Genomic DNA, 27448 nt, shown 5'->3' with positions numbered 1-27448 from the left:
TTTAGCTTTACATTTAGTCATTTGGCAGACGCTCTTATCCAGAGCGACTTACATTTTTCTATCTCATTATACATCTGAGCAGTTGAGGGTTAAGGGCCTTGCTCAAGGGCCCAACAGTGGCAACTTGGTGGTTGTGGGGTTTGAACCTGGGATCTTCTGAACCGTAATCCAATGCCTTAACCACTGAGCTACTCCTGGCCTCTTAACTATTTCTACAAACTCTTTGTCCATCAATGACTAGTGTGTATATATACATATATATTATATATACTACTGAAGTACAAGTAAAGTTACCAGTCTAAAAATCTACTCAAGTAAAAGTAAAAAGTAGCTCAATTAAAAATGTACTCATAGTAAAAGTTACAGAGTTGCTTTTTTTTAACAACAGGGGTGGGATGGGGGATTCTAGTGTAGTTCAACACAACACAAGAGGATATAAATCTCAAACTAGTTGCCTTTTTTTAAGGAACACCTTTGCATAATAAAGATAGCTTAAATATGGCCAGCTGTTTGCTTCATAAGAATTTGATGGCATTTCGTTTCAGCTGGGTCTGCATCACTGGAATCTGGACTGTTTTGTCCGTCACCATTCTTGCGAGTTTAAAATGTTTGTGCTCCCTGTCCATCAATCAATTATCAATCAATCAATTTTCGGGTGCAATTTTTATTCTTCGCTGTTTTTTAGGAAATCATTATTTTTATTCATTTATTTTTATTCATTTGTTTTTTACTCAGTAACAAATATGATTTAAAATGTAGCAAAGTACAATACTTCTAGCGAAACATACTTAAGTAAAAGTAACATTACAGTAGTTTAAAAAACTACTTTAAAAAGTACACGTACACACAATAAAAACTCACTCATTAAACCTACTACAGTAACTCAAGTAAATGTAATTCTTTTACAGTATATTAGTTACAGTGGGAACTAAAGGGGAAGCTATTGTCATATTACAAAAAAAATTGACCAATGAGAATTTAACAGCACTGTTGTATAATATAATTGTTTCATTATATAACCTGGTAATGAACATACATGATATTGTTAATATAAAATTTTACAACTTTGAACATTTGTTTAAGTTGAATTGGAATAAAACTGAATAAAGTCATGGGTGTCTATTTACTTAAATGTATGTTTGTGCATTTATTGACAGTAAATCATTAGAAAGTAAGTGTGTGTGGGGAAATAATGTAAGTCAACGTAATGTCAGATTATGTGTGTGTGTGTGTGTGTGAAGGGGAAAGTTAGTAGTTGTAGTTGTTTTAGGCTTTAGAAGTGTCAAATTCAACGAAATGGCGTTGAACCATTAGAATTCCTGCAATGTTTGGATTTTCACACACACACACACGCGCGCGCGCGCGCGCACACACGCACGCACACACACACAGGGAGGGACTTGTAGCGGAAAAAGCAGCAGGAGTCGAAACCGTTATAGCCGAACATCTTTAAAACAGCAGAAAATATTCCTTTTTCAGAAGACAGGAAGGTAAAAACCCGCATCTTTCAGCTAGTTTGTGGTTTAAAACATGGCGTCGTCTCCTCAGAAGTCTCCTTCCTCTCCGAAATCTCCGAGTCCCAGATCACCGGCCTCCAGGAAAAAGGACGACTCCTTCCTCGGGAAACTCGGTGGAACTTTGGCCCGGAGAAAGAAGGCGAAAGAAGGTGTGAGACAGCGTTATTCCTCTCCATACACTCTGTAATCCTGCACTCTGCCTGTTTACTCTAAGCTTTAGTTCTCTCATTCACACAACTGTAATAAAGTCTTTATTCATCTCAATCCCTGTCATACAGTACAACACTGAGCATGTCTTCTGCCTGTGTTCATACATCTATTCATATCATTTCAGCTGAGTTATGATATAACAATATCACCCTATTATCAGGAACTCATTTGAAGTGAAATTAAAGATTGACTTAAAAACAAGGATAACACATACTGTTTAAGGAGAAGAATCTACGAGAGGGTAGATGATGTGTTCCACATAATCTGAAGGTGTAATCTTCCAATAAAGACACACCCAGAAGTTTATTATAACCGTGTCACTCTTATACTATGGCGGTGTTTACACCAATTACAATTTATAATTTATTGATCAATAGGGAATTGTATGATGTTTTTTTTTTTAATATAGTTTAATTTACACGATAGTCTTTATGATACAATATGATACAACAATAAATAGTATCATAATGTATTACCGTATATTGTATCATAGTAGATCATAAACACCAAATCATATTAAATAGTATCATAAACACCATATCTAATTGTACAGTATGATACTATGCAATACATTATGGTGTTTATGATTCAGTATGATACACTTAATCGTATCATATTGTATTATATTTTATCATAAACACCATATCATATATTGTATAGTATCATATCATATCAGATCATAAACACCATATCAGGCCCATCAAATTTTATAATACGATACAATTAATAGTTCAGTGTTGTTCAGTGACAACAGTGTGTGACTGCGGAATAATTAAATCTTTTTTTTTCCCTTTTCTTGCAGTTTGAAAGTTAGAATCCAATTTGAGCACGTGCAAAAAAAAAATCCCTAAGGAATGAGTCACAAATATAACACCGTGTATTAGATGCATGTTTGTGGTACTGGGACCTGTGTGTTATACACATGTTCTGAAAGGTCTGCAAATTCAAATATTTCCGCTCCACAATGCTGTTTTAGTTTCTGTATATGAATTGTTGTTGGTGTAAGAAGATGACACAACGCATTAAAATGAGATGAAGCGATACAGATGGTGATGTTTTCGTAGCACAAGTTATCGAATGTTATTATTTTTATTCCCCCCCACACTTAAATTGTCACATCAACACTTAGTGTTAGTTCCTGTTATCACTTAGATTACAGCAGCTATAAACAGCCATTTTGTTACCAACTTTTTGCTTACACATGAAGTAAATAAAAAAAATGTGAATTGTTTTTAAATGCATGCTATTGTGTAGTGTTTCTAAAAAAACATGATTTTTTTAACTGTTACAAAGCATTGGGACTGGAGACAAAATAATTTTAAACAATATCACCTTATGAGAATTTTGACCATATGAAAGGATTACATTGTTTTGTTAAATAATTATACTTTTTAAAGTATATTATTATCCAGGCTTTATTTACTTTTAATATAGAAATTAATTTATGCATTATTATAAAATGATTATGAGTTACAGTAGGAACTTAAGCAAAACCTGTTGTTATAGACAATTGAAAACTTCTTACCAATGAGAATTCAATTGCACTGTTGTTTAATCATGTTCATTCTATACAGTATATAACCTGGTACTGAACATGCATGATACTGTTATCATAAAATATTAATTTTGGACAATTTTGATAAGTTGTTTAGATTTTTTTTATATGTAAACTGTAAAAGGTTTGATAATACATGATAATCCTGCTCTTATAATATAACAGCAACACTGGTTTCTCCTAACCAGATGCACCCATGTAAGTGTTTTCAGAGAGCCTGGCTTGAACCTTATATGGGAACGTGCTGACTGTCGAGCATCACGCTTACGTCCTGCATTACTGCGGAATGAAATGTCTCTGCAGGCTGTGTTTTAACTTAAAAGCCTGATTTGGACCACATTGGCCACATGATACATAAAGAAATAAGTAGACTGAAAGGGTCTGTTTGTAATTAGCTGCCTGTATCTTTCTTTGCTAAATAAATAAATATTAAGTGCTTTTTCTAAGTAAGCCATTCCAGTTCTTCAGCACTCTGCCCACACCTGAGCCCTAACCACTCAAACCTGGGTCATGGAGGTGAACACAGATTGCTTGCATTCATTTGATTTGATTGAGAGCCTCCTTCATTCTGTATGGAACCAAAATGTTTATAGTTACGAGTGCTGTACTGTAACATGCAGAATGTATCACAGAATAAGAGACGGTAGGAGAGACACGAGAAGAGCAAGCCAGCTTTTTTTTTTTTTTTTTTACAAAGAGAAAGAAAAAGAATCAGTTTATATACTACGCAGTTTATACACTATCTTCTGTGGTATATTTGCTTTTACACAATGTTCCACTGCCATGACATCAAAAGACTTTTACACACATATAAGTAGAGCAGCCTGATTATTCATGATAACGCTGGAGCTCAGCCAGGCAACATATGAAGCTGGAATGATTGGTGCTGGTCTGTTGTCTGTTGAGAGGGACAAAAAAAAAAAAAAAGAGGAATACTATGACGTGTCAAATCTAACACTTTTCGCTATTGTTTCCATGATTTCATGCGATTGCCCTTGCCAGCAAACGATTCCCGGCCTAATAGTTAGTAATATTCTACACTTCGCAGACCTAAAATGCTTAATGTGGAAATGCTTAATTTCCTGTTTTATTTTTAAGAATAACTATAAGTTCTGAAAAAATAAATAGTTTGTTTGAATTTTTTTAAAACATGCTAAATTAAAATCAGAGGCAATCAGTACCTCACAAGCGTATAACATGTACTTATAATATCCTATACACAGTAACAAGCAGGCTGTTTTGCCCTTTCACCGGCATGCAGCTGAGCACGGTTCAGACAATTGACGTAATGGGGGGAAAAGCAAATAAAAACAGGATGTTGATGTGTCGAGGGATCTAGATCCCTGGCGGAATTTCTTGTAGGCATGTAGAGAGACATGGCTGCACTGATTGGACAAACAAACCAAGCATGAGTCATGAGTCATTATAGAGGCGTGATATCAGCTGCCACAGATCTATGGTACCCTGTAGGGGTACTGGTTTGCCCTGAGGTCAATGTACAGTACGTACAGTCGGTATAGAGTCGCATACATGTGACATCAGAAATCATAAACTGTTCTACTGGATGATATTGCCAGACTCAATGGAGCTAGGTGATCGTTTGTATTTGCTTTTTCGGAAACCTTGTTGAAAATGAGTTTTGACTACTATGCTAATAACACGTCCCTGTATAGTATGTGGGAATTATAATTTATCATTATCGTCATCCTACACAGTGAAAATCACTTATACTACAGTATGGTATGCAAAAAAAAATCAGCAATTATGTTAAAACATTAACATTAAAACCACCCATGTTTTGGGTTCCCCTTATGCCACTGTAGCAGTTCTGGCATGACTCTACAAGACCTCTGCAGGTTTGCTGTAGTGTCTGCCACTGTGGCTTCAGCAGTGGATCAATTGGGTGCTCTGGGTCGTTGAACAGGGACTCCCTGGATCAGGCATGTTTGTCCCGTGCATCTCATGGGTCCATATCGGATTTGGATCCGGGGAATTTGGAGGCTGGGTCATCTCGCTTCAAGCCATTTCTACATGTTTGGGCCATTAAAGGAGTTCCTGGGAGGCCAGCGTTTAAGACGTAAAGCAGGCAGTTCGATTATGGCCCCAGCGTACTAAGAGAACGTTCTGTGTTGATGGGATGCAAGCACATGTCAAACGCTGGGATAAGTGCGTTATTTTAGCAGGAAAGTATATAGAAATAAAGTTAGTTTTTACTCTCATAACTGTGTTTTGTTATTCTGCCTAATTAAAAGGCCTGGCTTGACTTGAACACCGCTCGCATTAAATTTGTTTAGGACATTTTAGAATTCAAAAAAATTGCATGAGTTTGTCATTTTAATGCTATGTTTCAGAGCAGCGCTACACAGCAAACAAAATCTCTCAACTGATCAGAACAGACATTGAAACAGAAATGTATATAACGATATATAAATAAGATAATGATTGGATAATCAAGAATAATAAAGGAGGCGGGGCTTCCTAAACTTGATTGACAAATAGTATGATAAATACTTTTTTTTTTATGTTCAATGTAGAACAAATTTTTTCATTAAAACTGCAAACGGACCAGGATATTATTTCATGACCCCATAGTCAGATTTTTAACTGTTTTGGGGATATTTTGCTAGAATATCATCATTTTTTATTCCTTATCGGCCAGTTGTATAACTCCATATTGATATTTGGATCAACTTCTACTGTTTACAGTTCCTGTAGATCACATGCAGCATTCACGAGGCATCAATTTGAATGATAAAAAAGCCTTAAAGTGGCTCTGCTTTGTGTTTGGTTGCCTGTGATACCGATTATGGAAAGATGTGTATCGACCACAGGGCTGAATCGTAGCTCTTTTGTTAACCCAGACGTGTTCAGGCCTGAATGCATAGCATTAGATGTGGCACTCTGAGCAGCCTCCCTCTGCTAAAACCAATACCACATCACTGACCGCTAATGATGGGAGGCACAGCCTAGTACAGAGCATGCTGCTGCGAGCTGGTGTGTCTGCTGCTCTCTGTTAGCTGCCCTTATTATAATGAAACATGCAGAAACAGCATGATGTAACCATCTGTTGAAAGCTGATGAAAGCAAAATCCCGAAATGGTCAATGAAAACCCAGAGATGCTTGTGCTTTAATGTAATGTTGGGTGGTGTAACGATATTAGGAGGATCCCGAAGGACAATGTCTTATCATTTATTGATGCTCTTTACAGTTTCTGAGCTCCAAGAAGAGGGCATGAATGCAATCAACCTGCCCCTGAGTCCCACTCCGTTTGAGCTGGATCCTGAGGACACCATGCTGGGTAAAATTTCACAGTCTTAGAGTGAAAAATCTCAGTTTTTCTCTATTTTCTTTTGCAATACCAGTACATCTTGTGGAGAAATTAACAGGTTTAATCATAGCAATTTACTTCATTTCAAATGCTATACAAGTATTTGACATCTAAGTGCTTAACAGAGACATACTGGGTTGCCAGATTGGTTTCAATGACCCCCAAATGACCATAAACTGTCTAAAGAGTAACATGTACATCCTTTGATTTTAAAGAGGAGAACGAAGTCCGCACGATGGTCGATCCCAACTCCAGAAATGACCCTAAACTCCAGGAGCTGATGAAGGTCAGTTGGCTTTGTTGTAGTCACTTTATTATAATACATTGCTTAAATGAATTGCTCAGACGGATTAATTACTTAAAACATTACTCACAGCAAAAATCTCAGCCTAAAGTGCTGATTGAAATCGTATTGAATATTAATAATAATTAAAGCTGTGAATCAGAGGCAGCCTGTTGATTTGATTCGATTTGTGGTCGTTGAGATTTTCAATTCGACTTGACAACAACAAAGTTTATCGCCTGTTTATTTGTCTCTAGCAGCTATATTTGCTACTAGAAAAGGAAGTAGAGAATTTTTTTTCCTGTCAATTTTATGCTCAACACTCCAGTCCAGTAGGTGGCGGTCAGTGTTGGGTGGTAATGTAATTAGTTACTTTAAAGGAGTAACGTCCCCCAACACTGGTGGCGGTATTACACCAACCACCCATAACTTCCAAAGAAGCAGTACTCTTGCAAAATGCGATAGTGGAACCTCGGATCACATATGTAATTCTTCTCTAAAGTTGGTAGCAGAATTATTCATTTATTTTACAGATTTTATGCAGATTTTCGGTTTCCCCAAATAATTTAAAAAGTGTGAATCGGTTCTGTATCAAAAACTAATCTGCAAAAGAAAAAAAAAATCAATTGCATAATCATTTAAATTCTCCATTATAATTGGTCATAAGGTATCGATTTGTTTTTCTATAACAGCAGCCACATGAAGCAAGTTATGAGGATTTTTTTTTTTGATTGTGCAAAGCAACAGAACATAGTCAGATATCCTGATATACATCAATACATCAGGGTAGAAAGTTTTCTTTTTTTATATATATATATCTTTTTGGTTTTTTTCCAATTTTCTCCCTAATTTAGTCGTGGCCAATTCCTCCCTGTCACTAGGGGGCTCCCACATTAAGGCTACTACTACCATTCACCCGGGAGGGCGAAGACTATCACCTGTTTCCTCCGAACCGCATGACGTCAGCCGACCGCATCGCTCACGCACCGTTAGGGGCGGAGTAACACACTCGGAGGAAAGCGCTAGCCGCTCCTTCCGCGTGCGCGAGCTCACAGACGCCCCTGATTGGCTGTAGAGCCGTGATTAATGTGGGAGCGCAAGTACCTCTCATCCCTCCCCCCTGAGAGACCTCGGCCAATCAGCTCTCTGTGCCTCCGGCTGTGAGAGGTAAACATCATCACCCGGGGTTCGAACCAGATAGGGCGAGCACTTTACCACTGCGCCACTCGTAGGCCACAGGGTAGAAAGTTTTCTCAGTGTGCCACAGCCATGATTGGCTGCCTGCTTTACGTCTGAAACGCTGGCCTCTCAGGAACTCCTTCAATGGCCCAAACATGTGGAAAAGGCTTGGAGCGAGGTCAGGACTGTACAGAGGTTGTGGAAATAAATCCTAGCTGAGTTCCTGTAATGTGAAAGTGGTGTTGGTAAATGATTGCGTGTACAGTTCCCACAGACAGATGCGTCTCTTATGCAAGTAGGCGAGTAGTTGATTGTTGATTATCAAGAATTAGGCGTTCCACTCGCTGAATGGTCACGGGAAAAACTGTAGTGGGAACTGAACCGCCTCGGCTGGGGTTTTCACAGACGTACGGACTTCTTCAAAACATTTGCACTGTTCAAATGTTTTATTGCGGCTAAGAGATTGCATCTTCAAAGTCTTTCGTAAATGTCAATCGTTCCACGCCTCTGTTTCCGTGACATTTTATCACGAGTCCTGGTTTGACTTGAAAGATCTTTGCATGAGCTCTGTTATTAGTGAGAATTAACCATGTGGAATGAATGACTGTGATGTGAACACATACTGTACTGTACACACTCCTCTGATGCAGGTCCTCATCGACTGGATCAATGATGTTTTAGTAGGAGAACGAATCATCGTCAAAGATCTAGCCGAGGACCTTTATGATGGACAGGTTCTTCAAAAGCTGTTTGGTAAAAATAAAATAGTAATAATAGTAAATAAATAAAAAAATGTAAAAAAGAAAAATGTAAAAATTGGTGCAGCACTCTTATTTTCACCTCTTTTATAGATATAAAAGAAACCCTGTTATGTTTTTATTGCGTGTTTAGAGAAGCTGGAAGGAGAGAAGCTGAATGTTGCTGAGGTTACACAGTCGGAAATTGCCCAGAAGCAGAAGCTACAGACTGTCCTGGAAAAGATCAATGACACGCTCAAAGTGTCCTCCAGGAACATCAAATGGAACATCGACTGTAAATAGATTCATGTTTTGGATTAATCAGTTGCAGCATGTCTACTCGGGTTTTTGTCAGACCAACATTGTGTTTAAAAACCGGTGTTTTGTTTCATTCTTTTATGCTTTTAATATCAGAACATTGCATCATTTCATCTTTACTGTATTTCTCAGCAATACACGCCAAGAGTATCGTCGCCATACTGCACCTGTTGGTGGCTCTGTCTCAGCACTTCCGGGCTCCGATCCGACTCCCAGACCACGTCTCTATACAAGTGGTTGTGGTTCAGGTACTCGGTTGACTTGATTTCTTACACGAATTGACAAATGTTTTGCGGTATCTCAGAACATTAAAGATGCTCATGAGAATCCATTTTCTTTGCCTTTCTCATTATTTACTCACATTTTGTCTTCAACCCAGAAACGTGAGGGCATTCTTCAGTCTCAGCAGGTCCTAGAGGAAATTACTGGCAACACCGAGTATGTCATTACTGTTATATATATTTTTTTTCACTTTTAATTTTTTTTATTATTTTTTTTTTTTCCTGTCAGTAACCGGACACAGCTGTGCAAGTGAAACTGGATCTGCTGATATCTTCCAAAAGAACAAATCAGATTCTCCAGGGGGGGAAAATGATGGAGAAAATGGGGACAAACAGATGAAAGTAGCGATATATCCATCGAATTAATATTTATTGCTAATTTTTCCGAGAGATGCTGCGAAATCAGGCTGTCTGATTGTTGGAAACCTGAAAGCGCCGTGCGCGGAGTTGAAAAGTGAGAAACACGCAGTGACATGCCAGACCCTGGGGAAGGAGCAGGGGAGTGGTGTGGAGCTGGATCTCCTCGCTGATGAGCAGCTTTGTGGCGAGATGGGCCCGAGCACTAGCGCTCTGCTCCTGCCAGCGCTCCACTGCTGCCGAGCACTGATTAATAGCGCTCCAGCGGGCACAAATCAACTGCCCAGATAGGGGTGGGCTCAGGGCTTTTGGCTGCTGCCTGGCATGTGGGCAGCAGCTGCCGTGGCATGCCTCTGCCCAGGCAGATTTGAGCGTGAAGACTAGGCGCTGGTAGGCAGTTGTCCACCATGCCAGAATCTGAAAAATCTACCTTTTTTTTGATTGTCCCCTTACTTTTTTTTTAAAAGCGTTCTGGGTCTCCTTTAATTTAAATGTATATTTTGGCATATATTGAGGTTTATACATTTCCCTAAACGTATAAACTTTTCTAATCTTGTTCTGTCACTGTCTGATCGTTTCATTTTGGACTGAAATGTTTTTCATTTCTTGTTTCCAGGGCACTTTCTGGAAGGCATGGTCTGTATCACACTTGATTATCAGAAACATCTCATTGGTCTGTACTCAGAGTCGATTATTTAAGTCCCAAATTTAGATTAATATTTTACAAATTCACACTTCTTAATATGTATTTAATTCAATTTAACAATATGGCTTTCACTTCCTTTCTTTAAAATATCACTTGATCCAGCACGTCCTCGAATTTAGCATTCTTTTATTTTATTATTATTATTATATTCCGATTTTGTTGTTTGCATAACTTTATGCAGCCATGTGTTTTAAAACGTGAGTTCAGCTTGCGTAGCCTTAACACTTCGATACGTAAGCAATATCACATGACAGGTGGTGCTGTTGTACTGAATATTGGCATGGCTGTGACTCAGCCTTAGGCATGATGTTGGCGTGTTTATGTAAATGAGCTACTGCTGAGCCACGCCCCTCCAGATAACAACAAGTCGGGGGAGGGGTATCTTCTTATATGAGGTCACATTTAGGTGGAAAATCTGATTGGCTCGTGGGAAATATAACTGGGAAATATAACGTTCAGCACGACATACAGGATTATTGTTCCCTCAACCTGTCAGATAGAAGACCTGACCTCAAACATGCCTCTGTTTTATTTATAGTGCATGCTCTTCTTCCTCAACTATCTAAATACCAATATGTGCTGAAATATTGCAGGCCCATTAATACCAATGCAAAACTAAGTGTAGATGTCTCTATTAACACTGAAAAAGTGATGTTGTTGCTCTCCCACCCGCAGAGCGTGACGCATTCGACACCTTGTTCGATCATGCACCAGACAAGCTGAACGTGGTTAAAAAAGTAAGTACTGTATGTTTAGGTTTTCATATTCATTAGCAGATGTCATATCTGAAGGCCATTTTCAACCAGCCTCCCTCTCTTGCAGACTCTCTTGACATTTGTGAACAAGCACTTAAACAAGTTGAATCTGGAAGTCTCTGAGCTGGACACACAGGTAACATCTGACCAAATGCCAAGCATAAAGCGTCAGAGAATATGTGTTTAATATATTCATCATTTCCTCCATAATTATTAGTTTGCTGATGGCGTGTACTTGGTTTTGCTGATGGGGCTCCTGGAGGGATATTTTGTTCCGCTCTACAACTTCTTCCTCACCCCAGACAATTTTGACCATAAGGTACTGCTAGTAATTCTGTTTATTACACTAATCTTTCTGATCATGCAGTTTGCCTGAAGTGCCAACATCTGTATGCCCATCTAAAATGATTTTTTCCTTCTGTTTGGATTGCTTTGGAATTCTGTTTTTTTTTTTTTTTTGGTAAATATATTAAGAAACAGATTCAGTTCTTTTTCATTTAAAAAACGTGAGGATTCCAAGTTTTATTTAAGGAAGTCTTTATTGTCATTATACAGTCTACAACAATATTAGGAGTGCAACTTCTAAAACAGTGCAATTTAAAGAACTATGTACATTAAGGATTAAATAAAAATAAAATTAGATTAAAACAGTAGACAAGACACAGAGACAGACTATATTACAAGGAAAGGCTTGCTTAAGTGTTCGCACTTTGTTTTATAACTGGCTGTATATCAAGAGGGGATAAACCTTCATGTATAAGAAATATTTGTTTAAGCACGTATTAAAAACTAATAGTAATTTGTATCATATCACCAGGAGATCGACAGATGTCATTTTAATAATGTAAGGCTGGAAATCGATTACGTAAATACAGTACTTTGCAAAAGTCTTGACTCCCTTCTCTTTTTTTTCATATTAAATTAAATGATGTAGATTAAATTAATTAAATAGGAACAAATGTTTTACTGTGCCTAAAAAAAAAGGTTAAAATAAAAGGGTGCCTAAAGATAAAAGATTGAAGATCAGGTCCGCCATTTAATACTCATTTTACTGTATATTTTTTAAAAATTTACTCCGTTATTCAGTCAATTTATGCAAGACAATTTATTTTTCATGAGCCAAACAGCGGTGATTCCATTAATGTGTGTGTGTGTGTGAAATTCATCAAACCAAGCCCCGTCCCCCTCTGTTATTCCTGCTGTTACACCCCTATCTCACCCATGCAGTTTGACTATGTGAGGACCGACGCGCGGAAAGGTGGAAACCTAATCACAGTGCCAAAACTCGCGGTGAATCATGATGAACCATACTTATTGTACGGACACCGCGCGAAAGCGCGTAGGCAAGATAGGGGTATTAGTAGTTAACAGATTATGGGCCAAACTTCGCTGAGTGATGATGTTACCAACCACTCAGCATTCAGGATCACCACCGGCCTGATCATCATCTGCAACTTTTGCAGATCTGCAACCATCTGAGGATTGTTTCTCACTGGTTTATGCCTTAAGTTAAATGTTTTCTCATGCTTGAATACACAGAGACTGGACTTAAAATGAGAAATAAAAACAAAATCCCTCGGGAAGCCTGGAGAGCTATTTCTCTTTAAGGAAATACAAGAAAGTCTGCCTCTTTGGAGGCAAGATATAAAGAAATGAGGGGAGGCTCAAAACTGTTCGTCGATTTGGAATGTGCTTTTATGGAATTCGTGGATGCATTGCAATGTTTACGTTCATCTCCAGTTATGCTGCCGTATGGTAAAAATGAGTCTTCATCCCTAAAAGCCTGAAATGATCATTAAAAGTGTGGTAGCCGAGATCTAATAACATGGCCAGAAGTGAAATGGCCAGCAACAGGAACAGCAACTTTTATGCATGAGCATCTGAAAAAGAAAACATCCTGGCGCGCTCCGACCTCAAAACGACTAGACAGCAAAGTAAATATTTATGGCAGTAAGTTTGTCTGATTGTTGGTTGGCATCAGGGCTTGAGAGTAGTAGTTGTGTTCTTATCTGCTGTCCCTCTGATAAGAACTCATGAGAAGACTCCCTAGGGCATATGCAAGTTTAAATGACATAAATTTCCTGTAAGCCAGTGTAAGCAACCTTCTGCAGATAAACAAGCGAATTTCCAGTTGGCGGTTGGCTTTAGCAACTGAAGTAAGTCATACCCAACACACTATAAGGCACTATCTGCAGTAATTCATGGCGGAGTAATTTTGTAATTCGTTTTTGAGATGAATAATATCATTATGTCAACAATCAAAACGTTTGAAACGAGTCCTCCATTCATACAGTAGCTTGCATGGTAAAACGTGTCAGGTTTTATTTCGTGTCCTTCAGGAAGAGGCAAAACCGTGTACAAGACTTATTTCTATATAAAAAGATTTGGTCACTGTATGCCCCAGCCCCCCACAAGGACTCTTATTAGTTTGTGGCACTATATAGGGAAATTTATATTTGTAAAATATAAATAAAACGTTTAGAAGAAAATGCTTGAATAAGATGTTAAAAGATTAATTATTGAAGTTATGGTTATCACAAGTGGTGGGTATGTCAAAACCATGGGAAGGAAAGGCGAATGAAGGCTTGAAAAAAAAAAACAGAAGAAAAACCCATCTGTCTGTGGAAATTGTTCACCACCATGACTTGCACATTACAGGAACTCAGCTGAGAGTTATTGCCACATCCCCCGTACATTCCTGACCTCATATCAAACCATTTCCACATATTTTGGTCAGTAAAGGTGTTCCTGGGAGGCCAGCTTTTTTAAACATGCAGCAGGTCTGTCTGATCATGGATCTGACAGACCATGTCCTGAGAAATCTTTCTACTTTGATGGTATCCAAGCACTCGTGAAACGCTGGGATAAGTAAATTAGTGTAGCGGGGGATTATATAGAGAACTAATAGGACATTTTTACTCTCATAACTGTGTTCTGTTATCCTGCACAATCAAAAGTCCTGGGTTGACTTGAACACCCTTCGTATTTATTGGCAAGTTAACCAAAAGATGAATCAACCAAGCAGCGGTGTGGGTGTGTGTGTGTGGGGAAGAGCTGTAGAATAAACAGCCTTGTTCTTTGGAAATTCATGAAGTCTTCATTAGTCATATGAACCATGTTAAAGACAGGAGGCAAAAAATCAAGTATAAGGTTCAGAGGTACAAATGGTTTTCTTAAAAACACAAAGAAATAAATTAATAAAATCTAATGAAAAGAAAAAATATATACAAATATTACACAAAGACTGTTTTGTGGATGCTTTAGCATTTATAATGCCACATTAATAAGCCGATATCAAGTGTCAGTCTTTTGAGATAAAGGAAATTAACCATGTGATAGGATCCTACATGGGTTCATTTGAATGCAATCTGGAAATTACAAACACATTATTATGATCTATCTTTTTATTTAGAAGAAGCTGAAATGTTTAAACGATACATTCCTACGTAAAAAAAAAAAAAAAACATCTCCAACATCCCTTTATTTACAAGAAGTAAAATTAATTAGAGTTTTATAATTCATTTCAAAGTAAACTAAACCTTTAACCCACACCATATAAGAAAAATCTTTATCATTATATTTTGGGGGCTGTTGTTGTTGTAGTTGTTGATGATGAAATCTATAGCACTTTGACCTTATATGGTTCAGAATTTACAGTCTGCCACTTGAAATGTCCTGTGTTCAATAGTGGATGTGTGAATCCAAGGACACACATGCTGAAGAAGAAGCTGATGACTAGATATATAGCATGGCTGAAATCATTTATTCCCTTAACTTACAATAAGATAGTGAAGGCTTGTCATTTTGTATTGTAGGTGCACAACGTTTCATTTTCCTTTGAGCTGATGCAAGATGGCGGTTTGGAGAAGCCGAAACCAAGGCCAGAGGGTTGGTGTTTAACTTTTTTTTCCCTGCTATTTCGATCTTATAAATTAGTCAAGAGAAAAACATAATACAAAATAAAAAGTTAAGCCGATTTGCATGATGACACCCGAATGCAGTTTATGGAAGTAATAACTATTGCCATGTGTATCATTTCACTGTTATGACATTCTTCGAACATGGCCCCAATTTAATGACTAAGAAGCTAATATTTGCATTAGCTACAGTTAATTGGAATTCAACTTGGTTTGATAGGATTTTAAGACACCAAAGGGGCTTTCTTACATTCACAAACCCTTTGCTAGAGCACACAAAATTGTCTCGAATTGGCATTTCTTGGGCTTGATTCTGTGACATCACATGCTCTATCTAAATCACGCAGTGGCTATGCATTATCCATAAAATACTTCAAGTCAAGTCAAGTCAGGTAGGCTTTTATAGTCATTCCAACCATATACAGTTCAGTGCACAGTGAAACAAAACAACGTTCCTTCAGGACCAAGGTGCTACATACATGCAACAACATACATTTACAGCACAACTCTACCAGAACCAGCTAGCTAACTAAGAGACCTAATTAGCAGACTAGCTCAGATATGACAGATTTCCATTTTTTATTTTTAAGTTAACCTAAAACTACTTCTATACCAAAAAGAGACAACGATAGACAACAGACAACAAAGTGCACAAGCAAATGTGCAAACAAAGAGCTACAGAGTGACAAACACAACAACGTAACACGTTTTAGTACTTTTGTAGGTGAAACAGTAAACATTTGACATTCCTGAGTAGCAGCAATGATTTAAAAATACTTTGTGCAAATAGTAGGAGGAGACGAATGGCTTGTGGGTAAAAACTGTCTGGATATGATTGCCCGAATGCTTCGGTACCTTTTTCCAGATGGCAGAAGGATGAAGAGTGAGTGAGAGGTGGTGTGTCTGATCAGCCACAATGCTGGTGGCTTTGCGGATGCAGCGTGTGGTGTATATGTCTTCAAGACCCCGATGATCTTTTCAGCTGTCCTTACTGTCCGCTGTTGGGTCTTGCGGTCCGATATGGCACATTTCCCAAACCACATCTAACCCACATCACCCTAACCCGACATCTTCAACCTCTCTCTGAGCAGCGCAGTCGTTCCCACATGCACCAAGTCTACCACTATGGTTCCCGAGCTGAAGAAGTCGTCTGTGTCCTGTCTTAAGGACTACCGCCCTGTTGCACTCACACCCATCATTATGAAGTGCTTTGAGCGGCTCATCATGAGACGCATCAAGACCCTGCTGCCCCCCTCACTGGACCCACTGCAGTTTGCGTATCGTTCAAAACGTTTGACAGACAACGTCATCTTCACTACACTCCACCTGGCTCTGACACACCTTAACAAGCAGGACACTTATGTTAGAATGCTGTACATAGATTTCAGTTTAGCAATACAACACACACAGTACAATCATGCATCGGGAAGCTGAGCCTGTTGGGCCTGAACACCTCCCTCTGTAACTGGATCCTGGGCTTTCTGACCAAAAGGCCCCAGTCAGTGCGGATCGGGAACTGCACCTCCAGCACCACCACAATGAGCCCTGGGGCCCCCCAGGGCTGTGTGCTTAGTCCCCTGCTGTTCACACTGCTGACTCATGATTGTGTAGCGACACACAGCTCAAATCATATCATCAAGTGCAACTTGGCATCCGAAAAGATGATAAAACGAACTTCTTAGTGAAGGCCCTTCTGTTTTCTTAATTTTCACAAAGTGCAGTACTGTGCAAATGTCTAAAACCCCCACTAATTTCTCCTTATTTTGCTTCCAAAGTGCCATACTTTCTTGTATTTTTTATAGTAGTTTTGAGGAATAGTTCTCCCAAGCTGCTTGAAGGACTTTTTTTGGCTCTCATTTTTGGCAAGTTTTTTCCTCAGCATTATTTAATTTAATTAAATACGAAGAAATGAGGGGTGGCTCAAGACTTTTCCACAGCAGTTTAAGTCTGAATGTATTTTTGTTTTTAAAGTAGTTCTTTTGTTGAAACATTCGTCATACATGTACACCTATGAAAACAACATTCAATAATGTATAATTTTATGTCTCTTTCATCCATATAATGCTTGAACAACCAAAATAGTACAGTGCATTTTTATAGTCAGAACGTTGAATATATATTTTTTCCTGAGCACCATTTGGACTACATGAGCACGGTTATGCACCTTGGGACTGTCAGAGCTACTAGGGTACTGTGCTGCAAAATTGGAAGGCAAATGTTCTCATTTGCAATAATGTGCATTATTGTATAATGACATTGGGCACTATAGTGATCTTTGGGATGATTTTCATTAATTTTGCACCATTTGCCAGACACCCTTGCTCAATAGCCCAACTGTGACTGCTTGATGGCGCTGATTAGTAGCCCAACCACCAAGCTACCTCCACCTTCTCAGTGAGGCCTAAGACATTACAGTTTCTGCTGGTTAATAATTTTAAGCTGAAATGTTCAGGGAGTATGTTGGACCACACCTAATTTTACAGAAATAGACAGGTTTAGAATGGTTCCAGAGTACACCCCTTGTTCATGGGAAGTGTGGTGCAACTGTTAGTTATAGAACGTGAAAAATTGCTGCGAGCAGGGCTCGATTCTGCGCAGGAAAACCCAAGTGGATTTCGAGTCCAACGCCTTAACCACTCGGCCATCACAGCTTGACTCATAGCGGGTTCTAAAGTCCTGCACTTAATGTTTACTGTTCATTGTTTTACTGATGGTCACTGTGCGTGCCAAAGGGTGATCCCTTCCCCCCAGGTGTTGGTAGAATTGTCCTAGAATTAGTTGTTCAGTCTCCTCTCTGTTTTCTGTGTTTAGATTGCTTACATTCCCATTGTATAGCAGTAGCCAGCGACTTACATAATCAACAGAACATTGAATGGTCACATGAGAGCATTGCCATCCCTTTTTTACACAACTGGTGGTCATGTGTAAGTTGAGTGATACTATCCATATCGAGTGAACCAAACACCACTCGACTTTTTTTCTGCTAGCTGATCTTCTTTTTAATTGTTTCACATTCTTCAGAGTTCTGCTAACTGGCTAATGTAGCTTGTGGCTAACATGCTGCTAAGTGACCATTCTGTTAACTACTATTCATGCTAATTCAGAGCTTTTTTGTTTGAACACAAGTATTCCCTGTATACCAGTGTGGGTTGGATTGCCCCCAGTGTCCACATTGTACCGAGCAGGCAGCCACTGCTAACCGTGCTACAGGATGCTTATACGAACAATGTCTTAAGCCCTTGGAAAACAAATATGGGCATCAGCTATTTACCAACTGCATTAGTACTGACCATCTTAAGGAAACTGTGTCTGATTCAGACATCCATTCAGACAACTCCAGGGCTGACAGTGTAATGATGTCAGTGCAGACACAATACAACACAACACAACATGCTTGGCTGGCAGTTTTGTGTCTTGGCTCAGAACTGAATCTGGCCCAATCACCTCAGTCTAAAAAGGCTGTTGGTTGTAAACACCCAGGCCCTGTGACAACTGGTAAGCACCGAAGCCCAGAAAGCAGTCTGAGTTGCTCTCTAGACAAATGACTAACATGGAAGCAGGCATAGTTCAGCTGAAATCAGTGTTCCAGCATCTGAGACTATGTAACTCAGTGGCTTGCATTCTTCAGAATAAAGTTCCTTATAACTCATTGGCCAGTCGTGCTATCTTCTCTGCATGCCAAGTTTTATCTATGAGGTTTCTTTAGGATGACAATGACCTAACAGGTAAGTCATCAGCCTCAATTCCTGCTTCAACTTTCCCTGCCAGCTTGCCTGGCTTACTATGGCAGGCTTAAAAGGAGCTGTGGCAAGCATCCTGAACTTGCTTTGGCTTGGGAAGGATTAGGTTGCGCACTTCAACCTACAGCATAAAGTGCCACAGCACAAATACCTTCTAACTCTAGGGACGGTTTAACTAAGCCCTAATGTCCTCAAAATGGTCTTCAAGAACTTGATTTACATTTTTGCTTTCTAATGGTGTATAGCAGATCATCTCTTGTCCCAGATGGATTGTGACTATCTGTGGGTTTGGCCTGTCTGACAAAATTGCTGAGGAATGAGGAGTGAGGTTTAGCAATCCAGGAAACACTTCTGAATGCAAGAGCCTTTAACACATATCTCTGACTTTCATTAAGAAGAAATGGTTCTGCAAATGGTGTTCGTGTTATAGGCAGAACCCTACACGTACACTAGGTTTGTGGAAGCTGTATGTTGCAGAAATTGCATCTCTTTCTCATTCATGATTCTCATGGCATTATCTTTCTCTATCAGTGCATTAGAACTGAGTCAAGGTGCCAACATTTACCATGGATGTCTAGAAGCCACCTATGGCACTTCCTTCTTGTGTTGGTGTCTTTTGAAGGTGACTTGCTGTGGCCTGTCCATATTCTGTCGTTTGGGGCATTTGTACATTAGGGCATAGCGTAAAAGTTGACTTCATCATTCTCTTCTTCTCTTGTGTTTAATGGCGGCTCATAAACCGAGTACATGCATACTGCCACCTGTCGTATCGGAAAGCGTCACTAAGAACAAAGAGCAGAAACAATGTGAATGCGGGCCAGCGGGGGATTTGGAAGGGCGGAAGCAATTGTCCCTGGACATGGTACAAATCAATCCTGCCCAACGTGAAAACTCCTTTGGACATGCTGTCCTCAAAACGGGCTTTTAACTTCTAACACGCTCGACTGATTGGTGGACTGCATGATGCTGGTAATTGGTTAAATTCTTCACTGAAAGTAGCAATGGGATCAGCAGGCTAAATGTTAAATGTTGTATGACAGCAGCACGTGTTGTCGCTACGTTAGCTTGGTGGTATTCGTTTGCATGAGTACATATCCAGCAACTTGATTATCAACAGTACATTACTCACCTCATTTAATTTGTTTTATCATGACTATCAAGGACATTTAGCAAAACACTCATGCAAATATCGTTTTCATGTCCTTTTTAATAAATTCCTCAGAACGCGTACCCTAGCTCCGCATGCTCTATGAGGCAGAACCTAAAAGTTGTATTTACATGTAGTCAGTTAGCCAAAACTTTACATTTAAAAAATTTGCCATATGATACAAGCAAGCTAGTTGACAGGGTCTAACCTTAACCTAACTGTATTTTTTCTTTCTTTCTTCACAGACATTGTCAACTGTGACCTTAAGTCCACGTTACGCGTCCTCTACAACCTCTTTACCAAGTACAGGAATGTGGAATGAATTCCTGGTCTACAGCACTCACTTTGGAAATGGCTTAATCAGTATTAGCTAAGTTTTTTTATTGTTTAAATTACAATATTCAGTATTATTTACAGTATTCAGTATTATTTCAAAGTCTGCTCTGCATTTATCCGACATGCTATGAAATCTGAATATTATCATTTTTGTTTACACAGCGATGAAGGATTGAGTGATGAAACTAATAGTGGGTTAATGCTAAGCATGTTTCTTGCTTCTTGTTTCATCAAGATATTTCTATGCTTTTTTAATCTGAAGAGATTATCAGAGTTGTCTCTACAAATCAGGTCTTCCAATCAGGCTTCCCATCTATTACACCCAGGTCCAGGATAAAGCCTTATACTTGTCCAACATACAGTTGTCCAGGGCTTAGTCCAGACGTGGACACATGACAGACGCTGACATGTGGAACTGATAGGTTTGATCGAAGAGCCAGACCAATTTTTTTTAATATGTAGTCTTGAGAAATGATTCCCCAGGCTTCCTGAAAGCTTTTTTTGGCTCTCATTGTGGGCAAGTTTTTGGATTTTATTTTCAGTCCAGTTCCTGTACCTGACCTGAGGAATGTTTTTTGTTTATTGAGCCACATAGTGACCTAGGAATCTGCCATGCGTCCACATCTGGACTAAACCCCGGACAGCGTCCCCAGTTCTCTTTTGGTGACAGCGAGGCTGCTTCCAGTTTTTTATTTTCTATCACTAAATGCGTTTCAAAACGAGGAAATAAATAAAGCAAGGTCTTTTACTTTTTATTTTAAATTGTTGCATGGAGGTTGGGATAGAGGAATCTGTCTTGCACTCTATTAAGTGAACAGACCAAATTATCTAGTTCAGGCACTTTATTGTGCTGTTGAATAGGCTTCAATGTGTTTTTTTTCTACTTGTATGAAACTTCTATAGATCTGAAGCAAACAGACATGAAATTGCCTTCTCCACCCCCAAGGCAATCATAGAATTCAAACCATAAGCAGACGATTGCTACTAGTTTGTAAGAATGCGACATGACTATTCTGGAAAAAAAAAAAAGGATTCCTTCGTGCAGTTTAACGTGAAGGTCGGAGCGATCATTTGTTTCACTGTTGCGGTTTGAATGCAGTGTGTGTGGGGCCTGACAGGCTGAGAGGAAAAGCGAATTCCTGTCCTTGTGCTTTCCTTATTCACCACTGACCATTTTGTGGGACCGTCCTGTGTGTACTTTTCAACGAATGAAAGACGAATAAATTGATCTCGATCGCTCAGTCACATTTAATAACTTTCAGACCAAAGGCTGCATTTTATTTAACCCCTCAAACAAAAGGCTCGCTTGAGGCAGACGCAGTGTTTCATTTTAATGGCTCAGACCGGCACTCTTCGTTCTGCAATAAAGTCGCATGATGAAATCTGGGTTCTATCGCTGAAACAGTGGAAGGGTTTCGTCTTCTCAAAAGCAAAGGTCACATATTCTTCCTTGTTTAATGGGGCAGTACGGCACCACTGGGCCCAACAAGGTTATACCAGAGGTCAAGGGATAATAGGAAATGTGGATCGTTTAGGGTGCGCTTCTCTGTGTAATTCGCATGAAAACCTCCAGGTTTCATCAGCTGTGGATTTTTAATGTGCAGATAGTTTTTTTTTTTCCATTCGGCTTCATGGACATAACAAGTTGAATATCTTAATTACACCGAGTAATGTGCTTATGACAGAGAACTGTGGCTGAGTTACACTTTCACACAGGTTTTGTTGAACTAAAACTTGAATTGTAGGCTCCGGTGCCAGGCTGTAAACTCTTTTTTTTTTTTTCCACGTTTCCAAATTGCACACTTTTTATCCCAAAAATACTATTTCAAAAGAAGCATTTTTTTTTTTTGGGAAAAAAAAGTACACACCGCCTGTCATATTCTTTGGTCCCCCATTAAGAGCCAGCTGTGTTAAATGTGAATTTCACTGTTAGCGCTTTCTCCGACAATGGCCTTTTCGATAAAATCCTTTGTTCTGCTACATTTTCTGACCCATTATATGACTGGAGCTGGGGGGAGATTAAGAGACGAGGGCGTCTTCATCACTGAGCTGCCTCTGAGAGCCTAAATAACAGCAAAGACCACCTGTGTAATTGTCCAGCGCTAGGGTGTCCTGAATAGCCATTAGCTTTCCTACCGCAATTACCTTTCCTTCAGTCCCCTTCATGACACCAGGCGTAGCCGAGAGCTCTAGAGAACCTCAACCCCTGCTTTACTTCCAAACACAATGGCTGAAACTGAGTATCTTATCCAGGCTAATATTGATTCGTGCTTAAGATTCGGGTCATTACGAGTAATTGATTCCTCCATTGCGTCCTCTTAACATGCCTCGGGAGTGCGCTTACACCTGCATGGATTACAAAATTCTGATATTTTCTATAAAATTGCAAAACCAAAGAAAAAAAAAAGATGTCAAAAAGCATGTGCACTGTCATTATTATGGGAAATCTCTACTATGGGAGCTGTAAATTCTATAGGATGGGAGTTATTAAACTTGAAGTGGACATTATTTTAAGCATACAGTATGTAATGGTGTAATGAAGTGTATTTAAAGGTGTGGTTTGTAATTTTTTTTTTTTTAAACCTGTTTCAATATCTAGACTAGCTGCATACAAATACCTATTAATTAAATTATCAGGTCATTAATATTAATCAGAGTGCGAAATGGTTTACAGACAATGTTGAAAAATGTTCTGACCTGAAAATTAGCTCCGCCCCTTCCCCCAAAAAGTGAGGTCTGCTCAGCTGCCCACTTTTTTTATAAGGCCATCGAAAAGAAATTTGAAGGCATGTTCATCCTTTCACTGCGGTCACACGTTTGATTCACAGGCAGCTGACAGCATTAAAAATTACAAACTGCTCCTTTAATTAATATATTATATCATTTTTTTGAATCTCAATATAAGATGGCTTTGATAATTCTGCTTTGATTACCATGTTGATAAAATATGCATATTTTTATTCAAAATAAAAGCTGATTTGAGTACAAAAGATGTCTTTAATTATGCTTCTCTTTATTTTTTTTATTATAAAACTCTTTCCGACAATTCTATTATATTTAGATATGAGAGTATTTTATACCACAGCATTTTTTAATATCCAAATCTGATTGTTTTACATTGTTTTTAAACCTATCCTGTTTTATGGTCGTGGGAGGCCTGGAATGTATCCCAGGGGGCTTAGGGCAGTATGCGGGGTACACCCTGCCAGTCCATCGGGTGTACCACAAGCATGCATGTCTTTGGACTGTGGAAGGAAACCGGAATACCCAGAGGAAACCCACCAAAAACTGGGGAGAACATGCAAACTCCATGCACAGACGTGAAGTTGGAATCAAAACCCCTACCCTGCCTTTCGTAAACTATAAGAGAGATGAAGAGAAAGGGGGAGAAGCGACTGCAGAGGGGATGCCTGGTTATAACTGCTGTAACACTGTCTTGTGTCTTGTAATATTAAATCTGACTATAAATGGTTAACAGTGCATTAATGTAAAATATTAATATGTATTAATATAAAATTGAGCAAATTTCCGTGGTATAAAATAAATTCAACACTTCACAATAATTCACAGGTTTTTACCTTCAGCAAGAGCAAAGTGAACACAAATTGTATAATTTATTATATAATTTTATTCCTTTATGATTTCTTTGTGTGTAAATCCTTGCCAATGTATTCAGATGCACGGATCCTTTTTCTTTTTCCGGACAAGGTCAAATTTATAACCATATAATTTAAAGGGTTTGACACAAAGGCAATGTATGTAAAAGTATATAATTTCTATTAAATGTAATATACCACCTTGATGTGGTTTGCGGCTTTCAGCCTGCACACACTCCGACCTCCTATAACCTCTCTGCTCTAAACCATACACAGGCAGCTGTTAGCTAGATCAGAACACATCTAGATCAGACCCGTCCGATTACGGACTTCTTTCCCTCCTAATCCTGTGGAACAATGGCAGAAACAGACTTACATATATAAATATATATATATATATTTATAGCTTTATTTATAGCTAGTCCACAGTGTGGGATTGTTCCAGCCACATGCCTGTGAGTGCCAGGACGACCATCAAAGGCAGCAGAGATCCATATCTTCAAACACTGCATTACAGAATTGAGTTAAAGAGACATTTAGTGCACAAACATTTGGACATCAAAACCCTCGTCTGTTGCCTGGAGACTGGTGGTCTTCCTGGGTTTTGGGTAAAGTGCAGCAATGGGGTGGTTTCAATAACCTGCTTCCATGCTGATTTCTAAGATAGTTTCACATTTGTAAAGAAAAGGGACTCACATTTTGTGCTCATGGCGTCAGGTCATTGTGCTGTTAGCTTCAAATTTATTAATTTCATGTTTAGTGAAAAGAAAAAGGAAAAAACAACAACTCTGAGGCTTCTTGCATTTCCCTAAACTTAACATCACAGGCATGTTGCCCAGATATTCTAATCAGTTTTAATTAAATTTTGTTAACTGTATTGCTATAGCGTGCGTTGCCAGTTGTGAGCCTTTTATCTTTCAGACGCCGAACAGAAGAATGTGATTAAAGCATCTGTAGAGAGAAACATCAACATGTCATCCAATCAACATTTTTCCTTAATGAATTTTTTTGTTTAAGGTAACAGCATGAATACCCGGCCTCCTCGTATGCAGATTACGTTTGGCCCACACTTTTTCGACTCCAAACACATTCCTGACATTTTAGTTTTTTTTTTTTTTAATGAGACATACTTTCCTAGTTCTATTATCAAGTTGATTGGAATTAAAGGCATGTCAAGATTGTGAGGTATAGCACGTTGCACAGTTTATTGAGGCACAAAGGTTCACGAAGGTCACTCGGCTCCAGAAAGCCTACTTAAGGAAAAAAACACTTCTCGACCTGTCCACTAGAGGGCGATGTATATTTTGCGTTCCTTTATTATGACATTAATTTACGAAGGGCGTCCAAATAAAACCAGGACTTCTGGTGAATAAAGTACAGAAAGAACACTTAAAGCAGAGTACGGTGATGAGACTCTTATAGTCTCAGTGAAACATTTAAATGGTGCAAACGTTGTATTAAAGAAGGCAACTTGCGAAAAAGACACATCTGTAGGACGTGTGGGATTATTCACGAACACCACTTGCACATCACAGGAACTCATCTGTGAGTTATTGTCACAATCCTGACCTCGCTCTAAGTCATTTCCAAATGTTTGGCCCATTTAAGGAGTTCCTGGGAGGCCAGAATTACAGAAGTAAAGCAAGCAATTTCATCATGGCTCAAGTGTAATGACAAAACTTTCAGCTTTGATGCTATCTAAGCACTAGTAAAATGCTGGGATAAGTGCATTAGTGTAGCAGGGGATTATATAGACAAACAAAGAGAGTTTTTACTCTCAGAACGGTGTAATCATTCAGGAACATTGAAGCTCTTTTGTAGCAAATTTAGTGACAATGTTACTCCAACCAGGGACATTTTCAGACAGACAGGTGTCCCATTCAGGGTGTATTTCTGCCTCGCACCCGAAGTCACTGGAATAGGCTCCGGCTCCACCGTGACCCTGACCTGAAAAAAAAAAAACAGTTACTGAAGATAGAAGATGTGGTGAAAAATTAGACATTTTTTTTGTAAGACTGTAGACTGCCTCTTTACTCTTCTGTGAGTCTACCTTTCTGCGAGACAAGGTTCAATCTAGAACTTTTTAGAGCAACCTGGAAAAAAGCGGCTTGATTGAGAGTCACCCATAAACCCATCACGGTGGAAAATAAAGCCATTTATTAATCAATTAATTTACATAAAATCTTGGGCAGGCACGTGCCATTCTAAAGTCAATGGGCATGACGCCTCTGATTACAGGGCCACATGAAAGGAAAATAAATCTGATGAAAGACCCCCTGTGGTGGTTTTGCTTTGGGGCGAGTAACCCCCCACCCCTCCCTTCTCGCTCAGCACTCTGAAATGAAGCTCTGTGTTTTTATCAGCAAGCGAGTGCTGAATCTGGCAGACTCGGGCCTTATCTCTTGCTAAAGCCAATCAGTGCTGGCTGTGTGAGCAGGCTGGCCTGATCTGCACCTGGCCTCGCAGGGGCCTCCTGATTAGCCGAGGTCACAAGGCGATGGCGAAATGAACTAAAGCAGGCCAAGCCACCTACCCCAACCTCCAACTCGCTGCTCCGCCTCTGCCCCCTGCGGCAAACAGAGCGACATGCTCCAGTCTTCAAAACACACACACAAACGCGCAAGAGCACACACACACACATACACAAGGCCTTTGGGGCTGTATCTGTCCACATCAGATTGCACCGCTGATAACGGACATGGAAAAGACCCCCGGCAAAAAGCAGAAATTGAGAGTGTTTATAATCAGGCTCTTTGGGGACAGTTTTTATTGATGATTAATGAGAAAAATGAAGAAATGATACTGATATACGTTACATTCACTGGTGTTCGGTATATTTACACGCCATGTTTTCCACATTCAGGCCTGTCAATCTGATAACATCTGTAATACAACAATGTCTTACATAGTACACACGAGCACATCCTACCATAAAATCCTAAAGGTGTGAGATCTGTTTTCAAACTCTTTATCATGTTGTTCACACCTGCTGAAAGTGGAGACCAGCCCCCAATCACTTCTTTTTAAAAGGTTCCCACCCCAAACACACAGCTTTTTAAAAAGGTCCCCCATCGCTAAACACCTTACTAACACAAGTCCCTCTCAGGTTTCAGCCTCGCATTAACTGCTTTGTGTCAAGGCCACACCCAGCGGTAAGCCAGGTGATCCCGGTATTAGCTGTGTGTGTGTGTGTGTGTGTGTGTGTGTGTGGAACATGAGGTTAGGCTTTGATTCCATCTGAATTTCTTCATCTTTTTCTTATATTAATTTTTTTGGCCTTTTATAAACGACATATTTTATAATGTTACAGTATAATAAAATAACATAGTTTACTATAGTATCATTTATAGCTTAGGAAAAAAATGAGAGAGAAAGAAACGAGACCAAAAACCTCTCAAGATTTTCCCCAAGTATTAATTATTTATTTTGAATATTTTGAATTGTATATTGAAGTCATTTTTTAGTATTTCTTTTACGTATGTTTG

At 39.1% G+C, this 27448-nt stretch overlaps 1 protein-coding gene and 1 non-coding gene across 2 annotated transcripts; one reads left to right on the top strand and one right to left on the bottom strand.

Annotated features, from left to right (window-relative positions):
- Positions 1-1371: 1371 nt before the first annotated feature.
- parvab (parvin, alpha b) lies at positions 1372-22215 on the top strand. The gene is made up of 13 exons (XM_053513098.1): positions 1372-1666; positions 6492-6581; positions 6827-6897; positions 8724-8826; positions 8965-9105; positions 9261-9376; positions 9508-9566; positions 10383-10402; positions 11148-11209; positions 11295-11363; positions 11445-11546; positions 15043-15115; positions 20277-22215. Exons 1-13 carry the CDS (start codon positions 1531-1533, stop codon positions 20351-20353), a joined length of 1119 nt encoding a protein of 372 aa, XP_053369073.1. The 5' UTR covers positions 1372-1530; the 3' UTR covers positions 20354-22215.
- Positions 17714-17795, bottom strand: trnas-cga (transfer RNA serine (anticodon CGA)). Its single transcript has one exon. It is a non-coding gene; the product is annotated as a tRNA-Ser (tRNA).
- Positions 22216-27448: the final 5233 nt, after the last annotated feature.

The sequence above is a fragment of the Clarias gariepinus genome, chromosome 15, assembly GCF_024256425.1.
Source record: "Clarias gariepinus isolate MV-2021 ecotype Netherlands chromosome 15, CGAR_prim_01v2, whole genome shotgun sequence".
In the NCBI taxonomy this organism is placed as follows: Eukaryota; Metazoa; Chordata; class Actinopteri; order Siluriformes; family Clariidae; genus Clarias; species Clarias gariepinus.
The sequence above is the reverse complement of the archived record's forward strand: the minus strand, read 5'-3'. Positions and strand labels throughout refer to the sequence as shown.